Consider the following 23,846-nt stretch of genomic DNA (forward strand, 5'->3'; position numbering starts at 1 on the left):
AAATTGTTTGCCAGATTGTGTTATTTATAACAATCTGTCATGGAGCAGCTGCCAGGAAGAGAAGAGAGGGCTGTTCCCAGTAGTTCTTACCACCTCCCACCATACCACTACCACCACACACACATAACATCCAGTTTTCTGACTTAACTTTTGTTTTTTTTCTTCTAGTTTTACTCAGTGGTTTTGGCTTGATTGAAAATGTTCTTGTAATGAGAGATTTTGGGCTTTGCCATAGCTTTGTAATTGGGTTTTCTGAGCTTAATTTGTTTGCTTTAGCCAAAACTAACTGGCAGCAATTTGAATTTCGAGTTCCTGGGTATCTTGATTTCTTCCCAAACACTAATGTGCTGTCTTCACCTTCCCTTAAAGACCTTGTATGTTTCCAGTTTGTCCAAAGTGCACACATTTGCTGTCCTTTATAGCCATGCTTTTTGCCCTTGACATTGCCTTGTCTCCTCTAAAGGAACAGGCTTGGGATAAGGGATACTGAGGACTTAGAATATTGAATAGGGAGGTCTGTGGAGATTCCAGTTGGTCTCTGCAAAAGAGTCATTATCATCAGTGTTAGAAAAGAACTAATGCCCTGAAACTCAAGGCAGCTGAGGATTGGTGTGCCCAGGGAACTTTCAAGTTAATTACATTTCAGATATACAGTTATTTCACAGTCCAAACAGTCTGTGTTTATTCATGGCTGTGATCACACGTGATCAGAAATACCTCTGGCTCTTAACAGTTTTTCCACTTTTTCTCTGTGGGCTCCAGTTAGTAGAAGAATTTTTGCATTTCTAGAATAGGCTTTACATCGTTAGAATACAAATCAAAGCAATAGTCACTGATTTTCTATTATAGCTTTTATAAAAATGTAAAGAGAAACAGGCAGTAGTATGAAGAATGTAAGATGTTAGCCTTTTATTTCTTATTCCAGGATTTCCAGCTTTGGAAACAAAGTACATTGATCAAACAGCAAAGACTTTCCTTTGGAAGTGGTGGAGTTGTAAAGAGGATGGGAATGTGTTTGGCCTCACTGAGTCTTAGATGGTGCATTTTCTGGGAACAGAGGTAGAAGAGGGCCTGACGGAATAGCACCTCCATCTGTATCCCAGGCCTGCCCTTTCCGACTGACGCCTTTCTTTTCACAGTGAGAACAGATGGCAACCAGACATTGGGAGGAGGGGTCTGTTTCTTGTGCTCCTTGGGGATTTTGCATTCAGCTTAGCATAAAGTCATCTAAAAGCAAAGAAAAAAATGAGGCTGCAACTGTTCACAATTATGCAGAATTTGTTTGGCATTCACTTTACTGACAGATTTATTTTTTGCAGATACTGAATGATAACAGCATTTATTTTCCAAGACAACATTGTCACCACGTCAGAGGCATCTGCACTGGGGTCATTTTCTTCACTTTGGAGTACACTTGATAATTAAATTTATTGTGGAACAGTCAGTTTGCAGAAATCAACCAGCTTATTAGAGAAAGGAAGGTTTTTTTTTTTTCTCAGCAAACTGTCATTTTTATTATAATGAAATGAGGCAACTTCTGTATTACTGTAGTGACATGTCTTTAATAATAGCCCATGTTCCCAGCTTTCCTAAGCATTGTTGTGAGAAGTAGGACTCTATGGCCTATCTCTTCCTTAGCTTTCATATACATGGGCTGATTTGCTAATGTTTGGTGGTTTCTGGATGGTGAGCCTAGGAATTTTTTTTTTTTTTTTTAAGCAGATAGCCTTAAGCAGAAGAGTAGAAAAAAAGTCCAAATTTGAACTTCTTAACTTGAAGAGGTTTTCCAAAGGAATTGTTTAGGCACTAAGTAATGAGTTACATGTAGAAAAAGAAATGATGGTTCTAGTACAGATTCTGTATTCAAAATAAGAAATTTCAAGCAGGATCCCTGGGTGGCGCAGCGGTTTGGCGCCTGCCTTTGGCCCAGGGCGCGATCCTGGAGACCCGGGATCGAATCCCACATCGGGCTCCCGGTGCATGGAGCCTGCTTCTCCCTCTGCCTGTGTCTCTGCCTCTCTCTCTATCTGTGACTATCATAAAAAAAAAAAAAAAAAAAAAAAGAAATTTCAAGCAGTAAGCCAAGGCATTCTTTTTTTTTTTTTTTTTTTTTTTTTTTAAGATTTCATTTATTCATGAGACAGAGAGACAGAGAGAGGCAGAGACAGAGGCAGAGGGAGAAGCAGGCTCCATGCCGGGAGCCCGATGTGGGACTCGATCCTGGGACTCCAGGATCATGACCTGGGCTGAAGGCAGACATTTAACCACTGAGCCACCCAGGGGTCCCAAGCCAAGGCATTCTTATGGTTGAGCCTCACTTTCTAGCAAACATGACTTTCTACTATAGTAGAATGTGAGTTGAAATCCGTTTTCCCCACCTAAAGCAGGAATCTTGATTTTTTTTTTTTTAAGATTTTATTTGTTTGTTTGTTTATTTGAGAGAAGGAGAGAGGACAAGCAAGGCAAGGGGCAGAGAGAGACAGACTCCCTGCTGACTACAGAGCCTGATACAGGGGCTCTCTCCCAGGACCCTGAGATCATGACCTGAACTGAAATTAGATAGTTAACTGACTGAGCCATCCATGTGCCCCAGGAATCTTGCTTTTTCTTTTTCTTTTTTTTTTTAATAAATTTATTTTTTATTGGTGTTCAATTTACCAACATAGAGAATAACACGCAGTGCTCATCCCGTCAAGTGCCCCCCTCAGTGCCCGTCACCCATTCACCCCCACCCCCCGCCCTCCTCCCCTTCCACTACCCCTAGTTCGTTTCCCAGAGTTAGAAGTCTTTATGTTCTGTCTCCCTTTCTGATATTTCCCACACATTTCTTCTCCCTTCCCTTATATTCCCTTTCACTATTATTTATATTCCCCAAATGAATGAGAACATACACTGTTTGTTCCTCTCCGATTGACTTACTTCACTCAGCATAATACCCTCCAGTTCCATCCATGTTGAAGCAAATGGTGGGTATTTGTCGTTTCTAATGGCTGAGTAATATTCCATTGTATACATAAACCACATCTTCTTTATCCATTCATCTTTTGATGGACGTCGAGGCTCCTTCCACAGTTTGGCTATTGTGGACATTGCTGCTAGAAACATCGGGGTGCAGGTGTCCCGGCGTTTCATTGCATCTGAATCTTTAGGGTAAATCCCCAACAGTGCAATTGCTGGGTCGTAGGGCAGGTCTATTTTTAACTCTTTGAGGAACCTCCACACAGTTTTCCAGAGTGGCTGCACCATTTCACAAGGAATCTTGATTTTTCAATTAAAATCGTAGAAAAGGGGCAGCCCGGATGGCTCAGTGGTTTAGTGCTGCCTTCAGCCTGGGGCGTGATCCTGGAGACCCAAGATCGAGTCCCACATTGGGCTCCCTGCATGGAGCCTGCTTCTCCCTCTGCCTGTGTCTCTGCCTCTCTCTCTCCCTCTCTCTCTCTCTCTGTGTCTCGAATGAATGAATGAATGGGTAAATAAATAAATCTAAAAAAAAAAAAACGTAGAAAAGTAGGAACCACTTACAAAAATTTCCGTGTAGACATTTATTTTACTCTTAAACCTGGAATAATTTAGTTAAATATTTTTCAGACTTTTTATTATTTTTAAAAAGATTTTATTTATTTATTCATGAGAAACACAGAGAGAGAGGCAGAAACACAGCAAAGGGAGAAGCAGGCTCCATGCAGGGAGCCCGATGTGGGACTCAATCCAGGGTCTCCAGGATCAGGCCCTGGGCTGAAGGTGGTGCTAAACCGCTGAGCCACTTGGGCTGCCCTTTTTCAGATTTTTTAAAGTAGCAAAACCTGTTTTCCAAACCAAAACTTATACAGAAACTCAAAAAATAACCCTGGCTGACTCAGAAAGAGCAATAAGTACCAGGCTTTACCTGAGGCACCTCTGGGAAACTGCACGTGTGCTATTGGGAAACACTCATGTAGTCAATTTAAACTGAAATGTAAGGAATTTGTTTTTCAACATATTGTTTTAGCAAATCTGTTTTCTGCATTTATGATGAAATGTAGTAACAGAATGTATAGATAGGAATTTGTTTTAAAAATATTAAGTAGCCTTTTTTAGATGCTTACATTTTAACACTTTCTAGTCCAAGTGCCCTCCATGTTTCAGAACAGGACCTGGCTGAGCATAGAGTAAGTGCTCATAAATGTTAAGTAAATAAGTTGTTACAAGTGATAATCCAATTTCTGCCTGGGTACTTATTATGATGGGAAACTCATCGCCTTACAAAATTATTCTTTTTGACAGATGTAAGTTAATATGGAAATCAAAAATACTTTTCATGTTTTACCTATTTGCTCATTACCTAGTTTGGTCTTGGGCTAGTCACGTAAAATTTCGTTTTTCCTTAAGGCTGCCAAATATTTAAAGACTGCTATTATCTCTTCCTAAACACCACCCCATAATCCTTGTCATGCTCACTGTCTCCCCCACAAAATCTTTTCCCTACTAAACAACTTCTCTTCTTTAAGCTGTCCTGTTTCCAGCTCTTGCACCACCTTAATCTTCTTATTGTACTTTTTTAATCAAAAGTTATCAAAGTTACTCTTAAAGTATGATACTCCAGTTGATAGCTAGTACCCATAGTAGTAGTGGGTATAAGACAGACCAAAATTTAAAAGTATCTAAGATCTAGGGCAGCCCGGGTGGCTCAGTGGTTTAGTGCCACCTTCAGCCCAGGGCGTGACCCTGGAGACCCGGGATCAAGTCCCACATTGGGCTCCCTCTGAGGAGCCTGCTCATTCCCTCTGCCTGTGTGTCTCTGCCTCTCTTTCTCTCTGTGTACACACTCTCATTAGTAAATAAATCTTTTTAAAAAAAGTAAGATCTAAATTTAAGTGACTTTGGTATCTAATACTATAGACTAGAAACTCCCTTAAGTGGGTCTTCAAACTAGTAAAGCTGTATTTCTTTAGACACTATTCACTATAAAGATTATTTATTTATATAAAAAAAAAGATTATTTATTTATATGAATAGTCATTACAGGTTATTAGATCTTAGGTAGTTACCTAGCTACTGTAAACCTGTTTGTCTGTAGTACAAATAATAACAGTGCTTATAGCATAGGAATCTAAAGATTGGAAATGCATGCAAAGTGTTATCACAATTCCTGGCCAATAGTATACATTCAATAAACATTAATTGCTATTACTAGCTATTATAATTAATCTGAATTACTAGAAATGCAATCAGAATACCCACCACGTGAGAACATCTGTTTTTATTTTTTTCATTCATTCATCATATAGTTACTAAAAGGCTATTATGTGCCAGACACTGTGGTAGTCAGGTCTCATATTTCTTATCCATAAAAATGGGAACAAATAATATTAATAGTAACAATCCTACCCCATGGTATTGTTATAAGAATTAAATGAGTGATTTTATACATACTTGAGGTTGTATAGTAATTGTTACTAGTTAGATTGGTCTCCTGAAAAATAGGCATTATATTCATTCTTTTATTTTCTAGTACTATAGCAGAGTGCTTTATAATATTTCATAACCACCTGGAATCATCAGACTATATGAAAATACTTTTCAAACTATAAAGGAATGTATACATTTAAGATAATTAATTCCACATGGAAATAGACAATGTGGTAGTTTTCAGACTGTTTCTTAGAGCCCAGGATTCCAGTGGTGCCTCAGATTGGGCAGCAATAAGGCACAACGCAAGAGGAGATAGATATTCCAGACCCTCCCCTAGCAAAGTTCAGTTAAAACAACCCTATTTATTTTACTTATTCTGCTGCTATAAAAAAGGTTTGAAAGTGAGTGTCCAGTTTGTGTGTGCTGCCAAGCCGTTGTAAGTTTATCCTGTAATGATTTGTGTGATCTATTGTCTTTTGTGATACTGACTTCCCCTTTCTCCATTTGACAGACAGATGTACTAGTTCTGAGCTGTGATCTGATAACAGATGTTGCCTTACATGAAGTTGTGGACCTGTTCAGAGCTCACGATGCATCACTTGCCATGTTAATGAGAAAAGGCCAAGATGACTTAGAACAAGTTCCAGGTCAAAAGGGAAAAAAAAAAGCAGGTAAGGAGTTTGATTTATTTGTATATTGGGTTTTTATAATTATTATTATCATTCATGCTTTCACTTAAGAAACATTTGCTGAGGGGCGTCTGGGTGGCTCAGTCAGTTACGTGTCTGCCTTAGGCTCAGGTCATGATCCCCGGGTCCTAGGATCAAGCTCTGCATGGGGCTCCCTGCTTGGCATGGGGCTCCCTGCTCGGCAGGGAGCCTGTTTATCCCTCTCCCGCTCCCTCTGCTTGTGCTCTCTCTCTCTCTGTGTCAAATAAATAAATAAAATCTTTTAAAAAGGGAAAAAGAAACATTTACTGAGAAGTGTCTGTACTGCCGGCTCTGTGCTAAGGGTTGATGACATAAAGTCAAATAAGACACAGTCCCTGGGATCCCTGGGTGGCTCAGCGGTTTAGAGCCTGCCTTCAGCCCAGGGTGAGATCCTGGAGTCCCGGAATTGAATCCCACGTCGGGCTCCCTGCATGGAGCCTGCTTCTCCCTCTGCCTGTGTCTCTGCCTCTCTCTGTGTGTGTGTCTCTTGTGAATAAATGAATAAAATCTTTAAAAAAAATTTTTTTTAAAGACATAGTCCCTTACTTGAAGGGGCTTAGAACTATTTTCTTTTTAAGATAGCAGATTCACCATAGAGCAGAGAGCTCGATGCAAGGCTCAATCTGAGGACCCTGGGCTCATGACCTGAGCCAAAGCAATCTTGAGAAAAAAACAAAATTGGAGGCATCGTGCTCCCTGATCTCAAATTGTATTATAAAGCTATAGTAATTAAAACAGTGTGGTATTGGCATAAAAACAGACACATAGATCAGTGGAACAGAGTAAAGAGCACAAAATTAAACCCACACATATATGGTCAGTTTATGACTAAGGAGCCAGTATACCATGGGGAAAGGACAGTCTCTTCAAGAAATAGTGTTGGGAAAATTGAACAGCCACATGCAAAAGAATGAACCTGGATCACTATCTTATACTGTACACAAAAATTAACTCAAAATTAATTAAAAACTTAAATTAAGACCTGAAACTATAAAATTCCCAAAAGAAAACATAGGCCATAAGCTTGTTGACATAAGTCCTCTTGATTTTTTTGTCTAATACCAAAAACAAAAGCAAGAAAAGCAAAAATAAACAAGTGGGACTATATCAAACTAAAAAGCTTCTGTGCAGTAAAAGAAACCATCAACAAAATGAAAAGGCAGTGTACTGAATTGGAGAAAATATTTGCAAGTCATATATCTGATAAGGGGTAACATCCAAAATATATAAATAACTCATATAACTTACTTAGAGAAAATCAAACAATCTAATTAAAAAATGGGCAGGAGATTTGAATAGACATTTTTCTAAAAAACATATAGGGGGTCAGTAGTCACATAAGGAAATGCCTTACATCATTAATCATAAGGGAAATGCAAACTACAATGAGAGATCATCTCATACATTTTAGAATGGCTATTACCAGGATGCCTGGGTGGTTCAGTTGGTTAAGCATCCAACTCTTGATGTCAGCTCAGGTCTCAATCTCAGGGTTGTGAGTTCAAGTCCCACAATGGGCTCCACACTGGGCATGGAGTCTACATTTAAAAAATGGCTATTACCAAAAAGATAAGTAATAAGTGTTGGTGAGGATATGTAGAAAAGGAAACTCTCATGTACTATTGGTGAGAATGTAAATTGGTACAGCCACTTTGGAAGACAGTATGGCAGTTCCTTAAAAAACTAAAAATAGAAAAAAAAAAAAAACTAAAAATAGAACTACCATATGATACAATGATTCCACTTCTCAATATTTCTTCAAAGAAAATGAAAACACTAATGCAAAAAGATACATGCACCCCCTTATTCCTTGCAGCATTATATGTAGTGGCTAAGATGTGGAAACAATCTAAATGTCCTTCAGTCCATGAATGGATAAAGAAATTGTGGTATCTGTACACAATGGAATATTATTTAGCCATAAAAAAAAGACTGAAATCTTGCCATTTGCAACAATACAGATGGATCTCAAGGATATTATGCTAAGCGAAATAAGTTAGAGAAAGACATCATATGATCTCTTTTACATGTGGAATCTAAAACAAATTTTTTTAACCAAGCTCATAGATACAGAGAACAGATTGCTGCTGGTTTCCAGAGGTGGTAAGTGGGGGATGGGAGAAATGGGTGAACTGCTTTTTGTTTTAGTTTAAATAAATTGAAATTTTTAAAAAAGATTTTATTTATTTATTTATTTATTTGAGATAGAAAGAACAAGCAAGAGAGAGAGAGCATGAAGGGGTCAGGGGGCAGAAGGAGAAACAGATGGAGAGAGCAGGGAGCCCGATGTGGGGCTTGATCCCAGGACCCTAGGATCACTACCTGAGCCAAAGGCAGACACTCAACTGACTGAGCCACCCACATGCCCCAATAAATTGAATTTTTAAAGATGTTTGGTTAAAACCTGCAAAAAAAAAAAAGGGGGGGGGGGACGCCTGGATGGCCAGCGGTTGAATGTCTGCCTTTAGCTCAGGGCATGATCCTGGGGTCTTGGGATCAAGTCCCACATTGGGCTCCCCTCAGGAAGACTCTTTCTCCCTCTGCCCATGTCTCTGCCTCTCTCTGTGTGCCTCTCATGAATAAATAAATAAAATTAAAAAAAAAAAAAAACGTAATGTATGTAATCTTCTGCTTGTTCATGATTCTTTAGGTTGGCAGTTTGGCCTGTTGTAACTGAGTTGGCTCGTTTCTGACATCAGCTAGTATATATTAACTGTTGCTGCCAGTGTATAAGTGTATACATGCATAACAAGTTACCATAAACGTAACATCTTAAAACAATACTGTGGGTCAGGAGTCCAGGCTTTACTTGGTTGGACCCTCTGATTCAGTCTTTTAAAAAACTAAAATCAAGGTGTCATCTAGGGTTGAAGTCTCATCTGAAGACTCAACTAGGAAAGGATTTCCTTCTTCTTTTTTTTTTTCTTTAAAGATTTTATTTATTTATTCATGATAGAGAGAGAGAGAGAGGCAGAGACACAGGCAGAGGGAGAAGCAGGCTCCATGCCAGGAGCCTGATGCGGGACTCGATCCTGGGACTCCAGGATCACGCCCTGGACCAAAGGCACCCAGGGATCCCCCCCCCCCTTTTTTAAATTATTTATTTATTCATGAGAGACAGAGAGAGAGGCAGAGACACAGGCAGAGGGAGAAGCAGGCTCCACACAGGGAGCCCAACATGGGACTCGATCCCGGGTCTCCAGGATCACACCCAGGGCCGAAGGTGGCGCCAAACTGCTGAGCCACCCAGGCTGCCCCTCCCCAAGGATTTCCTTCTAAGCTCACTTGTTTATTGGCAGAAATTTAGTTCCCTACGGACTAACTGGACTGAAAACCTTAATTTCTAACTGGCTGTTGGCTGTTGGCCAGAGGCTGCCCTCATTTCTGTATCACTTGGGCCTCTTCAGCATAACAACTTGCTTCACCAAAGCCAGCAAGGAGAAGAATCTTCTAGCAAGACAGAAATTACAAAGTTATGTGACTGAATAACAAAAGTAACATCTCATCACTTTTGCCATATTCTGTTGGTTAGAAGCAAGTTGCTAGGCCAGCCTGTATTCAGTGGGTGGGGATACAGGAGGGTGTGAATACCAAGAGGCAATTAGCATTCTTGGAGACAGCCTACCACAGTTGGGCTCACTGATATGTCTAGGGCCTCAGCTGTAATAGTTGAGTTTCTCTTTGCATCTAGTCTGTTACGTACTGGAGGCCCAAGCTATTCACATGACAGCAGCAGGTTCTAAAAGAGTAATATAAGCTACAAAGTCTCATGAAGCTAAGCTTGGAACTCAGACTGTCACTTCTTTTGCACTCTGTTCAAAGTAGTTGCTAGGCCAGTCTCGATATAAAGGATGGGGAACTAGACCTTACCTCTTTTTTTTTTTCCCTCCTACGAGCACTTTCTTTTCCTTTAATTTTTTTTATGGTAGTAAGATACATGGAAAATTTACCATCTTTTTTAAATGTACAGTTCAGTGGTATTAAATCTACATTTATAATATTGTGAGCCATCACCATCATCTCTCTCCATAACTCTTTCCACCTCGTGAAACTGGGACTCTATATCATTAAACAATAATCCCCATTTCCCCCTTTCAGACATAGCCCCCAGAAATAACCATTATATTTTCTGTCTCTATGATTTTGACTATTTTAAGTTCCCTATATAAGTGGAGTCATACAGTATTTATCTTTTTGTCACTGGCTTATTTCACATAGTATAATGTCCTCAAGGTTCATCTATGTTTAGCATATTGCAGAATTGCCTTCATTTTTAAGGCTGAGTAATATTTTCTTGTGTGTATATATATATTATAGTTTGCTTATCTGTTACTCCATCAGTGGACACTTGGGTTGCTTTCACATTTTAGCTATTGTGAATAATGCTGTTATGAACAGGGGTGTATACATCTCTCTGTGAAACCCTGCTTCCAGTTCTTTTGGGTGGTATACCCAGAAGTGGAATTGCTGAATCATATGGTAATTCTATTTTTAATTTTTTGAAGAACCACTATACTATTTTATATGATGGCTATACTATTTTCTGTTCTAGACCTTACCTCTTGAAGGGAAGAAGAACAACAGATTTGTAACCCTTTAGGGCAGCCCAGGTGGCTCAGCCGTTTAGCGCTGCCTTCAGCCCAGGGCGTGATCCTGGAGACCCAGGATCAAGTTCCAACGTCAGGCTCCCTGCATGGAGCCTGCTTCTCCCTCTGCCTGTGTCTCTGCCTCTCTCTCTCTCTCTCTCTCTCTCTCTCTCTCTCTCTCTCTGTGTGTGCGTGTGTATGTGTGATGAATAAATAAATAAAACCTTAAAAAAAAAAAAGATTTGTAACCCTTTAAATCTACGGTCTACATTTTTTTCCATAATTGAAGTATTTTTATTTTATGTACAACGAGTTGGTATTAAGGTAGGAATCTTGGATGACCCATTCAAGGGAGTTCTCTTAATACAACTTAATGAAGCCTACATCCTTTGTATACTGATGGAAACACTGACAGCATGTATTGAGGCCGAATTTCAGATCACACCATGCTGATTTGAGCAGCCATGGCAAGAACAAGAAGAACCCCGACCAGATTTCCAGATGACTCCGGTAGAACTGCTGGTAACCCATCTTACCCTCTCAGCTGCAATGAAGCAAAAGGGCTACTATATACATTCTTAGTTTTGATTTGCTAATATTTTATTTAGGATCCTTGTACTTATATAATAAATGAATATGCCTATAATTTTCATTTCTTATAATACTTTTGGCTGGTCTTGGCATTTTTGTCTGGTCTTGGCATTGATTATGCTAGCCTTATAAAATGAATTGGAATTCCCTACTATAAACATAATGCTTGTCACAGGAAAGGTGCACAAGTATATTTATTAGTTGAATGAATGAATGGACAAGTAAGTGACTATAGAGGAGATAGAAGGGTCAAGAAGGTAAAGAAGGTCAGAAGTAAAAATCAACTAGGAAAAAATATGAATAGTTGACAGAATTTTTTTAATGGAAACTCATAGTTTTAACCATTTTTCCCCTTTTAGCTTTTTTTTTTTAAAGATTTTAGGGGATCCCTGGGTGGCGCAGCAGTTTGGCGCCTGCCTTTGGCCCAGGGCGCGATCCTGGAGACCCGGGATCGAATCCCCACATCAGGCTCCCAGTGCATGGAGCCTGCTTCTCCCTCTGCCTGGGTCTCTGCCTCTCTCTCTCTCTCTCTCTCTCTCTCTCTCTGTGTGACTATCATAAATAAATAAAAATTAAAAAAATATTTTATTTATTTATTTGACAGAGAGGGAAAGCACAAGCAGAGGGAACAGCAGGCAGAGGGAGAGGGAGAAGCAGGCTTCCTGCTAAGGGCCTCAATCCCAGGGTCCTGGGATCATGACCTGAGCTACCCAAGCACCCTTTAACTGTTTTCTTAATCTCATTTGTGTAGTCTATTTAGGATGGACATTCTGATGTTACCTGCTCTGCTCCAAAAGTAGAATTTGCTTTGTTAGAACAGAAAAAAAAAACCTTTCCCAATTCCTATAATTTGTAGCATATTCTGAAATCTCAGTTACTATGGTAGCTACAAGGAAGCAAATACAAGGAAGGAGACCCTGAGAGTGAGGAATGTGAGTCAAGAGCACATAGCTGAAACATGGACTTGTTAGAAATCACTGGTCCCAGGACATTCAGTAATTCAAGGTTTTGTGGGCTGAAGGACTTGGATAGAACAAGAACTCCAAATTATATCCAAAAATAACATCACTGTGTTTCTTTTTAAAATGTTGGCTCATAATCAGACTGTTGCAGACTGTTATATTCTCAAATTTCAGTGTAATGGATGAATTGATGTACGTCATATCTACTATGTGACATTTGAAATTCTCTGCAAATTTTGCTTCAAACTAAATTTTCTGTAAAACTTACCTTCAAATTGGAATTACCCTTCCTTCTTTGGAGTTCACAAATCCTGGTTATTGAAAAAAAACATATAACGTATTTTTTTTAAAGTTTATTTGTTTATTTAAGTTATCTCTACACCCAATGTGGGGCTCAGATTCATGAACATGAGATCAAGAGTCACATGCTCTTCTGACTGAGCCAGCTGAGCACCCCAATATAAAACTTTTTATGGTAGTTTTTCTCTATTTAGATTCAGACACTGCATATGATAAAATGACTAGAAATCATCTGAAGGAAAGAATGCTTTCAAGCACCTAGGCTAAACACATTACACATTTGAGTAATACATTTGGTTCTAGGTGTGTAGGCAGCTGCAGCCAACACTGAAACATGTTCAGTTATGTAGTAGCAGTTGTCAGTATGAGGCAAACAAATTCATCTATAGAAATACTATTTTTCTAGGGACATTTGGGTGGCTTAGTTGGTTAAGTGTCAGGCTCTTGATCTCAGCTCTGGTCTTGAGTTCATGAGTTCAAGCCCCATGTTGGGCTCCACATTGGGCATGGAGCCTGCTTATAAAAAAATATTTTTCTAGAGCTCAACTTTTTTTTCCTTTTTCCAAAGAGGTATTAAATCCTTGATTTATTTGATTGTTGTGAGGATCATATGAGAGCATATATTCTGTTTAATTTTTTAAAACATTTTATTTAATCTTTGTGTTAATAGAGCTTTACAAATATTAACTGATTTAATCCTCATAACAAGCCTTTGTGAAGTAGACACTATTATGATACCAATTTTGCAGATGAAACTAAGGAACAAAAAAGTTTAGTATCTTTCTTAAAGACATACAGCTAGTAAGTGGGATTTATACCCAGGAGGTTAGGCCTCAAAGGCTCTCTTCTTAATCATATAGTGCTGTGCTGCCTCTATATTAAATGCTTTGTAAGTTATAGATATATACTGTACAGATGTTAGTAGGAGCTTTTATTAAGTACCTGACACTGTACTAGATGTTATTGGAGATATAAGCCTGCCTCTGAAGAATTTATAATCTTGTTGGTAGAAAGAAATATAACATAGAAAACAGCAGTAACATGACAGCCTGAAACATCACTGTCTACCAGGGAACTCTCCACATTAGTAAATATGCACCTTATTTTCTTTGAGTCCTCTCTTACACGGCATAAAATCTAATGCATAATAGACATATAGATAATGTTGATTGAATGTACATGTCCTTAAATGATGTTATTCCCATTTCCACAGTGAGCAGATGTAGGGTATTTGCAGAGAAAGAATTCCTTGTTATACTTTCTGTGCTGTGTGTGAGTTTACAGATCATCCACGGATGTGGCTTTTCTTTTTTTTTTTTTTTAATATATATTTATTTATTTATTTATTTATTTATTTATTTATTTATTTATTTATTTATTTATTTATTTATGATAGACACGGGGGGGGGGGCGCAGAGGAGGAGGGAGAAGCAGGCTTCAGGCCGTCAGGCCGGGAGACTGACGCGGGACTCGATCCCGGGACTCCAGGATCGCGCCCTGGGCCAAAGGCAGGCGCCAAACCACTGAGCCACCCAGGGATCCCCATCTTTTTTTTTTTTTTTAAACCTTAGGAAGTTTTATCTTTTTATTAAGATTTTATTTATTCATGAGAGACACAGAGAGAGAGAGAGAGGCAAGAGACATAGGCAGAGGATGAAGCAGGCTCCATGCAGGGAGTCGGAGTCTCCAAAATCATGACCTAAGCTAAAAGCAGATGCTTAACCCCTGAGCCTCCCAGGTGTCCCTCATTTTTTTTTTAACAAATGTTACATATATTTAAAATGTACAGTGATGTTTTGCTGTATGTAGACATGATTGTGAAATGATTACCATAGTCAAACTAATTAGTGTATCTACCACCTCCATAGCTCTTTGTTTTTGAGATAATTTCATATTTACAGAATGATTACAAGACTAGTACAGAGAACTTATATATCCTTTACCAAGATTCCCCAAATGTTAACATTAGTTCTATTATTCTCTCCGCATGATATACATTCAATATATAATATGTATATATATTACATAGACTATTATTATTTTTATGAGCTATTTGAGAATAAGTTGCAGATAATGATTCCTTTTTTTCTTTTTTTTTTTTTAAGATTTTATTTATTTATTCATGATAGACACAGTGAGAGAGAGAGGCAGAGACACAGAGGGTGAGGCAGGTTCCATGCAGGGAGCCCAGTGTGGGACTCGATCCCGGGACCTCAGGATCACGCCCTGGGCCAAAGGCAGGCGCCAAACCGCTGAACCACCCAGGGATCCCCGATAATTATTCCTTTTGCCTTTAAATACATCAGTGTGTATCCTGCCCCCAACCCCTCACTGCCACCTGAAAAGGACACTCTGTTGAAACAGGAAATTACACTGCTACAATATTCTAATCTACAGACCCTTTTCAAACTTTACCAGCTTACCTAATAACATCCTTTAGAACAATACAAAAATATTTTGACTATCTATGTTTAAACATTGTGGTAAGTATGTGCTATATAACAATCTTGTATTTAGTTCCAAGAGAATTGTGAGCAGGTGCTCTGTCCCCCTGACTTAGTCATGCAGGCAGGGGTGAATGGCTTTGTTTGATTTCCCTTCTTTTGTATGATTCAGTGGAGCAGCGTGACTTCATTGGAGTGGACAGCACAGGAAAGAGGCTGCTCTTCATGGCTAATGAAGCGGACTTGGATGAAGAGCTGGTCATTAAGGGATCCATCCTGCAGAAGTAAGCCCTAGGGTTTTTCTTTCTGGCAATTTTCCTGGTCTTAAAACAAAATAAAACCACCCAGTGGATGGGAAAGGGGGAATGAAAACTAGATTATACTGTGTGAAATTGACAAAAGTATGTGACTGTTTTCCCATGAGACAGAATGAAGGCTTCTCCTCACCACACAAGCTTAGCTTTTCCCTGTGTCTTTTTCTTGCCAAGGTAGAGTCAAATCATGCATAGCAGTAGGGCAAAGCAGCTGTGGGGAGAAGTGGAAACAGGACTGTGTTTCTAACAGTATTATAGAACTTCCTTTTTTTTTTTTTAATTGCGGTAAACACACAACAAAAATTTACCATCTTAACGACTTTTAAGTATACAGTTCACTAGTGTTAAACATATTGACATTGTTGTGAAACAGATCTCCAGAACTTTTTCATCTTGCAAATCTGAAGTTCTACATCTGTTAAACAATGGCTCTTCTCTTTTCCCTATCCCGAGCTCCTGGTAACCACCACTTGACTTTCAGTTTCTATGAACTTGACTACTTTAAATAGATAGATACCTCAGATAAGTAGAATTATACAGTATTTGTCTTTTGTTGACTGGCTTATTTTATTTAGTATAGTATCCTCAGGGTTCATCCATGTTGTAGCGTGTATCAGAATTTCCTTCTTTTTTAAAGCAACATAATACTCCCATTGTGTGTACATGCCACATTTTTTAAATTTATTCATCTGTCACTAGACATTTGGGTTACTTCCACCTCGTGGCTGTTGTGAATGATGCTGCAGTGAACATGAGTGTACACATATCCCTTTGTGAGCCTACTTTAAATTCTTCTAGATATACTACCAGTAGTGGGATTGCTGGATTATGACAGCTCTATTTTTTTATTTTTATTTATTTATTTGTTTGTTTGTTTATTTATTTTTAGTTCTATTTTTAAAAATATTTTATTTATTTATTCATGAGAGACACAGAAAGAGAGAGGCAGAGACTTAGGCAGAGGGAGAAGCAGGCTCCATGCAGGGAACCCAATGCAGGACTCGATCCCAGAACTCCAGAATCATGCCCTGAGCTGAAGCCAGACACTCAACCGCTGAGCCACCCAGGCATCCCAACAGTTCTATTTTTAATTTTTCGAGGAATCTCCCTACCGTTTTTCATATTGGCTGTGCCATTTTACAATCCCACCAGCAGTGCACAAAGATTCCAGTTTCTGTACATCCTCATGAACACTTACTGTTTTCTATTTTTTATAGTAACCACCCTAGTGGCTACTAATGGATAACCTAGGCACATCTTCTTTAATCACCATTTATTGAGAGCTCCCCCAGCATGGACTTTTTCATCAGAAGCCACCATACTCAGAGCTTTACTACCTGATACCAGTACACAGGAATGTTGAAAAACTGTTTGGAGCCTGGATTGGACTTGTATTGGACTTGTCTATTGTTTTACCATAGCATCCTTGTCCCAGATTGGAATACTCTGTTGTTGTTGTTGTTTTTTCCCTCTGTTATTCTTTATTAAACCCATTTTTGTTGCTTTAAAAACAAACAAAAAACATGTTTGGAGCCTGGATGAAATGAATGTGAAAGGAATAAGTTGGGAAGGAAGAGTGTCTTGCTTATTGTTTTGCTCTCTAGCACAGCAGAGGTAGGAGACATATTTCAAAATATATATTCTAATGAAAATGAAACTTAATTCTAGCTTCAGTTAGCCCAGTGGATTAGAGTTTGATATTAGAGCCTTCGTTGTCTCATCTATAAAAATGGGTTTAGTAATAATAGGGCTGCCGTAGGAAATAAATGTACATAAAACAACATAATACCTGTTTCATAATAAGTAGCCAAAAAATTGTAGACAATTTTTTTTAAGATTTTATTTATTTATTCATGAGAGAGAGAGAGAGAGAGAGGCAGAGAGAGAAGCAGGCTCCATGCAGGGAGCCCTATATGGGACTCCATCCTGGGACCACAGGATTACGACCTGAGCTGAAGGCAGATGCTCAACCACTGAACCACCCAGCCATCCCAATTATTATTTCTAAATAAATAAACAACACTTGAAAATACATGCATAATATCATTTCCAAATTAAATTGGTTGTTTCGATTGCCTTGCAGACTTCCTACTACTAATTCCTAATTAAATGTGAAAAAATAAATTAATATAAAACTGGCAGAAATTTCAACAATGGCAAAGTAGGATAATTAAATACAATAAAGCTTAAAAACTAGTGATCAAGGAAAGAAACAAGATTCTGATGAGAAACAAAAAGGAATAAAAATAGGCTCCCAACTCCACCCTATCACCATTCCCTAGAAGCCATACTGATATATTAATGAATTCCATAAATTCTCAACTAATAGCTCCAAAGCTGGAAAGAAGTAACTGAGCACATATCTGTACTTTTATCTTCTTCTGACTGAGAATCAATGGGAAGAACTATTTGCAAGTAAATGATAAACCAGGGAAAATGAACAATGAGGCTGACTCTTTAACAGAAACAAAAGATCAAGGAGCACTGGGGTGGCTCAGTGTTTGAGCATCTGCCTTTGGCTCAAGTTGTGATCCTGGGGTCCTGGGATCAAATCTCGTATTGGGCTCCCCACAGGGAGCCTGCTTCTCCCTCTGCCTCTGTCTCTCTCTCTCTCTCTCTCTCTCTTTGTGTCTCTCATGAATGAATAAATAAAATCTTTGGAAAAAAAAAAAAGAAAAAGGAGATCAAGCCTAAAAATGAATAAATAGGTGAAGTAATATAAAGCCGGAAACTATTCCTCTGTAGGAGTAGAATATACTCCTTAATTATATGGAATGAAACAAGAATATTTAACAGAATCTCAGGAAGGAGGGGCGCCTGGTTGGCTCAGTCAGTTAAGCATCTAACTCTTGATTTCAGCCCAGGTCGTGATCTCAGGGTTGTGAGATCAAGCCCTGTGTTAGGCTCTGTGTTCAGTGCAGAGTCTGCTTAAGAGTCTCTCTCTCTCCCTCTCCCTCTGCCCTTCTCTCCTGCTCATATTCTCTCTCAGTAAATAAATAAATAAAATATTTTTTTGAAAATTAAAAAAAAAGAATCTCAGGAAAGAAAAATGTTTTAACAAAGATCCTGCAGTTCTGTAGCTGTGTTTCCTATGCCCCTTCTGTCCCTCTGACTCATCATTCCCTAAAGCCATAGGACCGTACACAGAATACAAAATAACCGGCACTACTGGGTATTTACCCAAAGAAAACAAAAATAGTATTTGAAAAGATCTGTACATTCCTGTGTTTATTGCAGCATTATTTACAGTAGCCAAGATAAGGAAGCAACTTGTGTCCATCTATAGATGAATGGATAAAGATGATGTGGTAATATATACAATGAAATATTAGCCATAAAAAAGAATGAGATCTCGCCATTTGCAACAACATGAGGATGGACCTAGAGGGTATTATGCTAAGTAAAAAAGTCAGACAGAGAAAGATAAATACCATATGATTTCACTTATATGTTGAATCTAGAAAACAAAACAAAGAAACAAATTTTAAAAAGCAGAAATGGGCTGGGCACCTGGGTTGCTCAGTTGGTTAGACATTGCACTCTTGATTTCAGCTCAGGTCATGATCTCAAGTTCTTGGCATCAAGCCCCACCTCAGGCTCTGCACTCAGTCGGGAGCCTGCTTGGAATTCTCTCTCCCTCTCCCTCTCCCCCACTCACATGCTCTGGTGCTACACAATCTTTCTCTCTCTCAAATATTTTTTTTTCTCTCAAATAAATTTTTAAAAATAAAATAACCAGAAATGGGCACCTGGCTGACTTAGTCATTAGAGCATGCTGCTCTTGATCTTGGCCTTATGAATTTGAGCCCCATGTTAGGTGTAGTTATCACTTAAAAATAAAATCTTTTGGAGGCGCCTGGGTGGCTCAGTAGGTTAAGCATCTGACTTTTGATTTAGGCTCAGGTCATGATTTCAGGATTGTGAAATAGAGTCCCATTTTGGGCTCCCCGCTAGGCATGGAGCTTGCTTAAGATTCTCTCTCTCCTCACTCTGCCCCAAACTCCCTCTTTTTCTTTCTCTCTCCCTCTCTCTAAAAAAAAATAAATAAATAAATAAATAAATAAATAAATAAATAAATAATAAATAAAATCTTTAAAAAAAACGAAATTAAAAAAATAAAAAATAGAAACAGACCCATAAATAGAGAACAAACTGGTGGTAGCCAGAGGGGAGGGGAGTGGAGGTAAGCAAAAAGAGGTAAAGGAGAGTAGGAGGTATAGGCTTCCAGTTATGGGATGAATAAGTCATTGGAATGAAAGGGTCAACACAGGGAATATAGTCAGTGGTATTGTAATAGTGTTATATGGTGACAGATGGTAGCTACATTTGTCTGAGCGTAACATAAGGTGTTAAATCACAGTATTATACACATGAAATTAATGTAATATTGTGTATCAACTATACTTCAATTTAAAAAAAGGAAAAAAATAACCACCACTCAGTAGTTGGTGTCAGATACAGGACGGTGAGAGATAAGAACTCATTCAAACCAGAGCAAAACAAACAAAACAGGCCCAGACAAGACCAAAAGAATCAGTATATCAACTATACAGACATACAGCAAACAAAATGAAGGCAAGAAAAATGTTCTACAAAAGACAACATATTCTGAAAAAGGCATAACTCAATAAATAGAATTTCCTATACTATACAACTGTAAAACTATAAAACAACTCATCAAAAAGTGAATTTAATAAATGAAAGTTAAGTGATGAGGTGATAAAACAACAAAATAAGATAAAAAGAGAAATGATGGAACTAAGAAAATAAATTGAGGACCAATTAAAATAGCAAAGAACATAACAGATACCACTGAAAATCGAATTATTGACATAGAGGAAAGGATTGAGGTACTCAGTGATTTCAAAGAAAAAGAAAATGATTAAAAATTATACAGAATCTAATAGGAAAAAAAAAGACAAAGATGACTTAAACAAATTAATGTCTCTAAAATAGAGAACTAAACATGTGACCAAAAGATGTATTCAAAGATAGAAGAAGGGGATCCCTGGGTGGCTCAGTGGTTTAATGCCTGCCTTCGGCCCAGGGCGTGATCCTGGAATCCCGGGATTGAGCCCCACATCAGGCTCCCTGCATGGAGCCTGCTTCTCTCTCTGCTTCTCTCTCTGTCTCTGCCTGTCTCTCTTTGTGCCTCTCATGAATAAATAAATAAAATATTTTTTAAAAAAAATATTTTTAAAAAACAAAGATAGAAGGACTTCTTGGTAAAATAATTTTATTTAAGGATTTTAATATAAAGATGAAGGGCTGAGTAAATATGATGACCTATGAAATCCCACTTAAACAGCAATACAGGGATTTTAGAGAGTTACAAATCCAGAAGACTAAAGAATATGAAAAAGGAAAGAGCAACAACAGAAGTTTGGAAGCAGGAAAGCAAGACAATATAATATACCTCAGAAAGCTGAATGCTAAGCCAGCAATGGGGAAAACTGAACTGCAAACTCATTTACCCTACAAAACTCTAAAGAGTCAAGATTCAGCAGCACCAGCTATATCCACAAGTGAAGCTAAAAACTGGATCCCTTGAAAATTTGTCCAAACTGTAGATAAACCCTCAGATTTCCTTCCCTAAACCTCACAATGCTGGCAAGAGACTGGAGATTTATTCTCAGAAGACGGTAAAATAGGGCAGCCCTGGTGGCTCAGCGGTTTAGCGCCGCCTTCAGCCCTGATCCTGAAGACCCGGGATCGAGTCCCATGTTAGGCTCCCTGCATGGAGCCTGCTTCTCCCTCTGCCTGTGTCTCTGCCTCTCTCTCTGTCTCTCATGAATAAATAAATAAAATCTTAAAAAAAAAAAAAGGGGGGGGGGGTCCCTGGGTGGCGCAGCGGTTTGGCGCCTGCCTTTGGCCCAAGGCGCGATCCTGGAGACCCGGGATCGAATCCCACGTCGGGCTCCCGGTGCATGGAGCCTGCTACTCCCTCTGCCTATGTCTCTGCCCCTCTCTCTCTCTCTCTCTCTCTCTCTCTCTGTGACTATCATAAATAAATAAAAATTAAAAAAAAAAAAAGAAGAAGAGGGTAAAATAGAAGATCTCTGGATTGGGGCACTAGGCATAAATGAGGTTGGAGGTACCATACTTAAAATTAGGATTAAGTGGGTGTCCATCGAAAGATGAATGTATAAAGAAAATGTGGTTTATGTATACAATGGAATAGTACTCCGCCATTAGAAACAACAAATACCCACCATTTGTTTTGACGTGGATGGAACTGGAGGATATTATGCTGAGTGAAATAAGTCAATCGGAGAAGGACAAACATTATATGGCCTCATTCATTTGGGGAATATAAAAAATAGTGAAAGGGGATAAAGGGGAAAGGAGAAAAAATGAGTGGGAAATATGAGAAAGGGAGACAGAACATGAGCGACTCCTAACTCTGGGAAACGAACTAAGGGTGGTAGAAAGGGAGGTGGGCGGGGGGTGGGGGTGACTGGGTGACCGGCACTGACCGGGGCACTTGATGGGATGAGCACTGGGTGTTATTCTATATGTTGGCAAATTGAACACCAATAAAAAATAAATTTATAAAAAAAAATAAAAGCCTTGGTGATAAGCAAAAAAAAAAAAAAAAAAAAGAAAAATTAGGATTAAGTGAATGTATATCCTAAGATCTTCAGCTTTTGTCTCCCACTTATCTTCTAAATACTAGCAGCCAGGCTTGTACCTGTCAAGCAAGAACATTAGAGGATTCTTCTCTATGGTAACAGATGGTCCAAGAGGAGACTTAAAGATACAGACATTGAGGAATTCCCAATAGAAAACCCACTTCTTGGGTCATCCTACATTGAATTTCAAAGTTGGCAAAGCCACATGTTGGATGCTCACAATGAAATATATATACTTTTTTATATTAGAGTTCAATTTGCCAACATATAGCATAACACCCAGTGCTCATCCCGTCAGGTGTCCCCCTCAGTGCCTGTCACTCACCCCAACCCCCCACCCACCTCCCTTTCCACTATCCCTTGTTTGTTTCCCAGAGTTAGGTGTCACAATGAAATATTTATTATGCCACTATTAAATTTAGACAGAAACAGGGATTATAAAATCTAGAGGCCAAAACAAATAGAAAAAAAAAAAAAAACCAACAAGTTAGCAGAAAAACCAACAAATTATTCAGAGAGAAGAAAACTTCAAAAAAGGTAACATTACTCAGAAAGATTCATTAATATTTGAGCATCTGAGTACCACTGTTCTAGGAGCTAGGAATACAGCAGTGAACAAAATACACCAAAATCCTTGCCCTCATTGAGAGGTAAGAGAATACTGCATTCATGAACCCAAAAAGCAGAATGGTGTATTAAAAAAGGAGCATTGAGTGGCACAAAAATAGACATGTAGATCAATGGAACAGAGTAGAAAGCCCAGAAATAAATGCATGGTTTATATGGTCAATTAATCCATGACACAGGAGGAAGAATATACAACAGAGAAAAGACAGTCTCTTCAATAAATGGTGCTAAGGGGATCCCTGGGTGACGCAGCGGTTTGGCGCCTGCCTTTGGCCCAGGGCGCAATCCTGGAGACCCGGGATCGAATCCCACGTCGGGCTCCCGGTGCGTGGAGCCTGCTTCTCCCTCTGCCTATGTCTCTGCCTCTCTCTCTCTCTCTCTCTGTATGACTATCACAAATAAATTAATCAATTAAACAAACAAAAAAAGTTTAAAAAAAATAAATGGTGCTAAGGAAACTGGACAGCTACATACAAAAGCATGAAACTGGATCACTTTCTAACACCATACACAAAAATAAGCTCAAAATGAATTAAATAGTAAATGTGAGACTTGAAAACAAAATTCCTAGAAGAGCACACAGGCACTAATTTCTCTGACATTGAGTATAACAACCATTTTTCTATATATGTCTCCTAAGGCAAGGGAAACAAAAAAATAAACTATTGGGGTTACGTTAAAATAAAAAGCTTGTGCACAGAGAAGGAAACCATCAAAACAAACAGGTAGTCCACTAAATGGGAGAATATATTTGTAAGCAATATATCCAGTAAGAGATTAATACCCAAAATATTCATAAAGAACTTTTATTGGGGCACCTGAGCGGCTCAGTCAGTTAAGCGTCCAACTCATGATCTTATGGTTCGTGGGATCAAGCTGCACATCAGGCTCTGCACTCAGGAGGGAGTTTACTCTAAATTCTCTCCTCCTGCCCCTTCCCCAACATGTGTGCGCGCGCACACACACACACACACACACACACACTCTCTCTCTCTCGCTCTCAGTCTTTAAAAAAAGAAAAGAACTTAACACCGAAAAAAAAATCTGACCCAAAAAGTGGGCAGGGAACCTGAATAGATATTTTTCCAAAGAAGACACACACATGGCCAACAGACACATGAAGAGATGCTCAGTATCACTTGTCATCAGGGAAATGCAAATCAAAACCACAATGAGACATCACTTTACATCTGGCAGAATGGCTAAAACCAAAAAGACAAGAAACAAAACAAAACAAAACAAAACAAAAACCAAAAAGACAAGAAGCAGCAAGTGTTGGTGAAGATGTG

The 23,846-nt window shown here is 38.8% G+C and overlaps 1 protein-coding gene and 1 pseudogene across 1 annotated transcript in view; one reads left to right on the forward strand and one right to left on the reverse strand.

Moving 5' to 3' along the window:
- EIF2B3 (eukaryotic translation initiation factor 2B subunit gamma) overlaps positions 1-23,846 on the forward strand; it is a 144,448-nt gene that overhangs the window by 36,485 nt on the left and 84,117 nt on the right. Inside the window, exons 4-5 of the mRNA XM_038558254.1 lie at positions 5,903-6,062; positions 15,157-15,268. Of these exons, the coding sequence (XP_038414182.1) occupies positions 5,903-6,062; positions 15,157-15,268 (272 nt within the window). The remainder of the gene's footprint in view (positions 1-5,902; positions 6,063-15,156; positions 15,269-23,846) is intronic.
- On the reverse strand, positions 11,048-11,340 carry LOC102157080 (annotated as a pseudogene).

This window comes from Canis lupus, chromosome 15 (genome assembly GCF_011100685.1).
Source record: "Canis lupus familiaris isolate Mischka breed German Shepherd chromosome 15, alternate assembly UU_Cfam_GSD_1.0, whole genome shotgun sequence".
Classification (NCBI taxonomy): Eukaryota; Metazoa; Chordata; class Mammalia; order Carnivora; family Canidae; genus Canis; species Canis lupus.